At 42.4% G+C, this 7,421-nt stretch overlaps 1 protein-coding gene across 1 annotated transcript; it reads right to left on the bottom strand.

Annotated features, from left to right (window-relative positions):
* Positions 1-4,655: 4,655 nt before the first annotated feature.
* On the bottom strand, positions 4,656-6,725 carry LOC112564273 (cyclin-dependent kinase 5 activator 1-like). The gene has a single exon (XM_025238971.1). It carries the CDS (start codon positions 6,180-6,182, stop codon positions 5,289-5,291), a length of 894 nt encoding a protein of 297 aa, XP_025094756.1. The 5' UTR covers positions 6,183-6,725; the 3' UTR covers positions 4,656-5,288.
* Positions 6,726-7,421: the final 696 nt, after the last annotated feature.

Below are 7,421 nucleotides of genomic sequence, written 5' to 3'. Positions count from 1 at the left end.
TTTCTTGTTTTTGCTTTTTGTTTCGTTTTATTTTATTTTGTTTAGTTGTCTGGTTTGATTTCCATTTCTTTTATATGTTTGTGTCGTGTGCATATTTTTGTTAGTTGACTGATTTTTTTTTTTTTGGTAATGGATTTTGTTTGTTTTGTTATGTGTGTGTATTTGTTGGTATGACCGCGCGCTTGCGAAGGTGCAGAAGTTCCATTAACCAGCTGATTGGACAAAAGAAATATTTATGAATGTGAAATGCACATGGGGTAGGTAACTACGATGAAAACGTACGCATACACGCACGCACACACAGAGAAGACAGACAGGAATGTCTCTAATCATTCTAGAAGTAACACTTTCAGAAAAAGGGAACAAACCATGAACAAATAATGTGTCGCATAGAACAGAAATATATCAGTAGAAGAAAAGAAGGATTCAGAGAAAACAGACACCAAATCAAGCGACAATAACAGACGACAGACATGACAAGAGACGACAGCCAAGGCAGACAATGCGGCCACGCTCACCAACAGTCACATCACGAGTTATCCCAGGTGTAGCTAGAAACAATGCTCGCTTTATTTGCTTGTCATGTCGAGCGACCACAAGTGGCTTCTCACAGACTTGCGCACAGTTACAAAAAGTAGCCTCAGGCTGTTGAGGTGAAGTGACAGTGCTCGTCAACAAATCATCGTCGATAACCTCAAAATTAAACTTGCGTGACATCTACTGCGAAGCCTGTTTCTGTAGGAACCATTCCATCTTGGGCATCCCGTTACTAAAAACGTTTATTCTCTTTGTCCCAGAACTCTTCAGTTCTAGAGTCGATGCAAACGAAGGGAACTTGAATCCTTAACGTGATCAGAGATTAATAATAATAATAATAATAATAATAATAATAATAATAATAATAATAATAATAATAATAATAATAATGACAAATTTGTATCAAAATGTTCTCCGTTCTTAGTCACCAAAATCCCTGAAAAAGGACAATCTGACGGAATCGCAGGGAAAACATGCAAAGTAGGTGGGAGAGAACACTCGAAACCAGGTGGGATCAGGTGAGGCGGGTCTGGAACTACAGACAGTGGCGTAGGAACCACGGAGGTAAGGGAAGGGGAGGACCAGCTGTTCCCTCAAAAAAAGATAATGAGGAGACAAGAATGTGAATGTCGGTCACTGTCAGCATGGAGTTTGTCTTTCCCCATCCCCCAAATCCGAGCATCTTCCTCCGCCACTGGTAGACACAAGCACATCTACAAGATGGAAGAAATCCACGTTTCTTCTCAGGTGAACTAGCATTTCAACTGTCGTTAACAATGAAGCCAAATAATCGTTCCACGCATCCGAACACAGTCAACAAGAAAATCATAGATAACTACTTTTTTTAGAATTTGAATAGGCTGACACAACATAACTAACAACATAAACAACTCTTCTATTCAGTCACAAGCCGTTTGATCACTCTGGTCGTCCTCTTTCTTTGTCTCTTAAACTGAGACATTCAGCGAAAAGTAGAGGACAAGTCTCTGTCGGAGATGATATCAGTGGCTTCTAGTGTTCTAGATTGTTACAAGGAGAACCCATCACAGCTAAACACCTTGTGTCATTCCACACGATGCTATTTCGCTTTAAACATCCATCTTGTTATAGTAAAATAAACATAAACGGCTGTATCACAAACTTTCTTACAGCAACGACAATCAAAATAAAAATGCATCAAACAATATTGGTAATATGTCACACAAAGAAACTGCTGATTTTTGACAGTTCACATGAGCTGAGGAAAAAAATATTTTTTTTCTATGTTCCCAACTTTTTCACAAAATTCATTTATTTCAAAAGTAAGTTTTCTGTATATTATACTTGATGTAGCTATAGTTATGTCCTCCCTTCTATACCCACCCCCTACTTTTCATCTTTGTGCAAATGTCATTGAAAATACACTCACTCACGCTCGCTCACACATACACACACATACATACCACTTATAATGTAGACATTCTACCTCACACACATATACACACACACACCACACATAATGCATTCTACCTAACACACAAACACACTCACACACCACTCATTATGCAGACATTCTACCTCTCACTCACACACACAAACACACACACATACACACACACACCACTCATAATGCAGACATTCTACCTCTCTCTCACACACACACACACATACAGACATACACACACCACTCAGAATACAGACATTCTACCTCACACACACACACCACTCATAATGCATTCTACCTCACACACACATACACACCCACACACACACAACACTCAGAGTACAGGCATTCTACCTCCCACACACACACACATCACTCATAATACATTCTACCTCACACACACACACAGACCAGAAGCCCCAGGAGAAGCAGTAGTGGAAGCCGATGCCAATGAGATATTCCGCAGACGGCTGTTTAATGAGTAACTGTATTGATTGCCTGCAAGCAGACATTTTGAAAGAACTAGTCAGCCACTAACCCAGAAGATTTCCCAGAAACATTTCTGACAAAAAACATGGCCGCGTTGCAAGCAGTTAAGTTGCCTTTCCACGCATTTCATTGCCCATAAATCTCATGGATAATGTGCAAGTTGATCGTGGCAAAGAGATGCGATCTCTCATGCCAGACAGCCCTGGCTGTCCTCAAACTGTTGTGCAAACCACACTCTAGACAGAAATTTATAATGGTTTGATGATGTGTATCATTAGCTTATCTGGTCTAACATCAACGGAGTTTTAAAAGGTAGGAGATACACGATGAAACCAATGCTCATTCCTGTTCAAAACAGAATTGTAATGAGATTTTTTTTTTTATCACCACTGCTTCCATAAATCATTTTGACTTGCACTGGCTATTACAGAATTCCAGGAAAGGAGCTAGCCTCATTGCCAAAACTCATTTCATGCATGCAACAAAAACTTTCACAAGCAAGCCACTGTAAAGTGCCTTTTCCACACGTCGCTTGGATTGGATAAAATATTTAAATAATTATGTTAACATTGCTCATTATCATTGGAGTAATTGTGGGACTGGAACAGCATTTGATTCAGCAAAATATATTCATGAACACATTGTTTCTACAAAGTCTCCACAGTTAATACTTTACGTCAACGTCAACACCACAACGAATATTCCAGCTGAGCCACCAATGGCGACACCACGTCTGGTGTGGGCGAGCTGGCAGACAGGTCGACAGGTAGACAGGTCGATGGGTAGACAGACTTTTCTGAGAATGACAATCCCACTGGACATCCACACATGGGACATTCTGTCAATCAGTCTGTCGCCATCTTCACTTCTGGATGTGAGTGCAGACAGGTTTGTCTGATGTCACGTGACCACACATCAAATATTCAGACACCAGTTTGGCCAAAAAATAAAAATTGTTATTTTTGTAGCAAAACTTTGACTGGAAGTTTGATCGACAAGTCTGAACGGTAATTATCGAAATGTTTATAAAAGTGTTTTATGTCTGGATATCGCCAGGTATTTGGGATTTTTCTTTGTCTTGACAAAAAGAGCGGATGAACATCCAGAGTAGAATTATTCACATCCTAACCCCACTGGCCAGTCCTGCTGCGCTCTTTATCATCGCATACATACACAATAAACACACACACACAGGTCTAGTAAGCTAGATGGCCATGATTTCTTTCTGTGGCATCAGTTCTCGTTTCTCTGGCGGATGTGGAAACGAGGCCGCAGCTCCCACTGCCCGCCATCTTGCTGTGTCGTCACGATCACGAGGACTGGGGACCGAGGGATCGATACTCAACTATCGGCAGAGTTCTCTTGCACTTGCTCCTCGCTGTTGGTGGCTACAACTTGTAGCTGTTGTCAGTCTGTGAGTTACACTGTCACTGGCAGCATCCGCAGCATTGAACTGTAGGATAGTCTCCGACACAAAAATATATACACCTTCATTAATATTCATATGTTTACATCATGACTCGTCATCGAAGGGAGTGTCAGCTGACCTGGCAGGAAGCTGACATGACATCACTCGTGGCTTACAGGGAAAACAACTTTTTGTTCGAACTGCTGTTGTAACACATCACGAAGTTTCAAATGTTGATCGTAAACAAATACTAAACACGTTGTAGTGGTAATCTTGCGACATTGACAACAAATAAATAAACAAAAAAAGAAGAGATGAAACTAACAGATGACTGGCAAAAATTTCTTAAGTGTTCAAATAATGTTGTTATGTGGAAAATGCACGACTCGTATTGTTATATTTTCTGATTAACATCACAAAATAATTTACTGCGTGATTATCCTCTTGCGACATGTAATGGCTAACAGTGAAGCTAACTGGATTTATTTATTTTTACATATCCCAAAGAAGTGTGTATAATTCCCTGTGTGATTGAGTAAGAAAATTTACCTCCTGAAAGTAAACACGACTGTTTGAATGAGACAACATCACCTAATCTCTTGTTTAGAGTATGCAGACAACTTATATTTACAGAAATACTACTTTTCTTTAAAAAATATAGATATGCATGATATTAATATTAATATTAATAATTGACATTAATACTGAATGAAATCCAACACGCCTACACCACTCTATCAATCTTGTGGACATCTATACCACTCCTTAAAAGCTATATTCATTGTCTCGTTGTTATTGTTTTCTCTGGGTGTGAAGATTGATTACCATTACTAAAGTGTACAGAAACAAAGAGATAACATCTTTGTATTGTGTCATCTTGTTGTAAACTGTTTACACTTGTATCTCACCGAGACAATTACTGATTATTTTAAAAAAATCTTTTTTACTTCATTTTGAAAGAGAACAATATGCGAAAGATAATGCCAGTAAAATATGTTTCATCAAAATTACATGATATATTGTACTTACTCAAACTGAGGCTAAACAAAAATAAAGCAACGGCAACAAACTTATAATAAAAGGCTTTAGACTAGAAAAAAGTTTGTCTTTGTAAACAATATGGCTATCGCTGCTTGTCTCTATAAACAGCAAAATGACTTTGTCTCTAGAATACTTGGCGAGGACCAGTCTCCTCTGATCAAGTCTTCATTTCGTTCCATTCTCTTGGGAACAACAGTTCTAGAGCATGACCAGCGAGTGGGCAGCTCAAGGAATCGAAGTCAACATTCTTACCATCTGGTGAGTTTCAAATATTTGTAGGGAACCAACCACAGGAGTTGCTATCTTCCTGGAGAACTGGCGCTACGACGGTGGGTACGGTCGCACGAAGGTTGGAGAAAGAACACACCTGAACACCCGCGGTGTGGCTTCTCATATACACGGAGAGTAAGCTTTGAGTTCGGTGAGGATTTCTGTAAAAAAGCTGGGGTCCTTGTTGAGGCGAAGCATGCTGGCGCTGAGTCGCTCGACGATGAGCAGGGACCGATCCCAAAACTTGTCCTTGTCCTCTTCCACCAAGAAAGGCTTGAGCGGGTAGCTGATCTCGTTGCCCATGTAGGCGTAGGACAGGTAGAGACAGGTGAGTACCTGGGCCTGCAGGTCGTGCTCGGACTGTAGCTCGCTGGGCACGACATCCCGTACCAGCAGGTAGATGAAGACGACGTTGGCCGGGTTGATGAAGGCGATGTCCTGCCATCCTTGAAGCAGCAAGGAGCGATCCACGGACCGTAACCACAAGATGGCGTCGCTGGGCTCAAAGTGCCGCAGTTTTTTACACTTGCGCTTCAGGTACTCCCCCAGACACTTGAGAAGCTCGGAGGTGGAGGCTTGGATCACCGTCCGCTTAGGACTGCAGCACTTGTCCACCAGTTTCTTAGTCACCACTGGCGCCACCTTCACCGGCACAATGGTGTGCACGGGTTCCTCTTGCCCTGTTTTCAGGTTGTAGCAGGAAACCGACTTCTGGATGTTTTTGTTCAAGTTGACATTCTCCAGATTAAAGTTGTTGTCTAACTTGTTGCTGTGGAGGATCGTAGAGTTTGAAAGCTTTAACAAGTTCTTGTCCTTCTTCTTGGGGTTGACGGTGAACTTCTTCCAGCTGAGCACGCTGAGAAACATGGAATGGCGCTTGAAGTTTTTCTCCTTTGGCGGAATATTGGGAATGTTTTTGGCATTGTTGAGCTGTTCGTACGTGAAATTGTTCAGGTTGATGTCCTCGCACAGAGGCTTCCGTTGGCGTGGAGAGAAAGACAACACGGTGCCCATCCTGGTGATCGGAGATAAAGACGAAATGAAAAGAAAATGGCCTACTAGTCCTTCTAGCAAACAGCCAGATGCAGCGACAGGCAGAAGCCGGTGGTGGGTGTTGAGGAATGCATCACATGAGGCAGAGAACGAACTGTAGACCCGTTACCACACACGGAAGACGCAGAAAGCTGCATGATTCTCGACCAAAAATCCGAGATTTGTTGTGGAGACTGGGAACTACAAAAATCAGCTACAACACGGTCAGGTGCCAGCAAAGTCCAGTATTTACAGCAGAAACGGCTTTAAAAAAAAAATAGTCCCCACCGTCTGTTGACAAGCGAGTATCACAAAAGGAACCGACACAGCCACCAGTGTCCTCTAGCAGGCGGCGGCGGCGGCGGTGGTGGTGAGGCCAGCTTCTTAACATAATGTTGCTGGATCCTGGATGATATCATCACCATGGCAACACACGAGCTCGCGTGCAGCCTCCAATGAACGCCTGGCTGCTGCCGAAGCAATCGATGGACACCGCCATTACCCAGATGGCTCGGCACAGCCAGTGCGTGCGTGCGCGTGCGGGGACACCGGGCCTTGTCATGGACGTCTTCACTTGCCGACGTTTGCCGCAATTTGCCTGCAAATTTTAAGGCTAAACACAAACATCGATGTTGGCTTCTTCTGCTGACTATATGAGCTGCTACTGGGTGTACCTGGCGGCGGGTATAGGACAATGCAGCAACATTGTATATGACCAAACTGTATTTGCTGTATTATCTAATCATCTAAATTACACATTTGGTTCAAGAAAAAAATCTTCGCTAGGTTGACGAGAAAAGAAAAGTAATAAAGTGACTATAAATTTCATTCATGGGTTATTAATTTTATTGGCATAATCTGGAATTTATCGGTGGAGAGAACCTCTGTCCATATCTTGGAGACAGGATCCTGGAGATGTCATCAACACAACAGGCTGCTAACAAGGCTAGAGCAGGCTGGTGGGCTGCAGGCAAACTTCTCCCTCCATTCATGATGTCTGGTCACCCGCCGGGAATGAAATAAAAATGACTTGGACTAAAACACACTTGTTAGCTGGGTAGTTCGTATATCAACATAAACATTCAGTCCACCCCATAGCTTACACCACCAGCTACAGGGGACCCACACATTGTCAAGGGGCTACTCTGTGGATGCTGCTGCCTTCTACATACTTATGAGTGTATGTTCTCTCTCTCTCCATTTTCACCAACTGCCATTGTG

This window comes from Pomacea canaliculata, linkage group LG5, assembly GCF_003073045.1.
Source record: "Pomacea canaliculata isolate SZHN2017 linkage group LG5, ASM307304v1, whole genome shotgun sequence".
NCBI lineage: Eukaryota > Metazoa > Mollusca > Gastropoda > Architaenioglossa > Ampullariidae > Pomacea > Pomacea canaliculata.
This window is presented reverse-complemented; position numbering and strand designations above follow the sequence as displayed.

What these genes read in the sequence shown, in the direction of transcription:
- LOC112564273 (XM_025238971.1), bottom strand. Translation starts at nt 6,182, where the DNA reads ATGGGCACCGTGTTGTCTTTCTCTCCACGCCAACGGAAGCCTCTGTGC.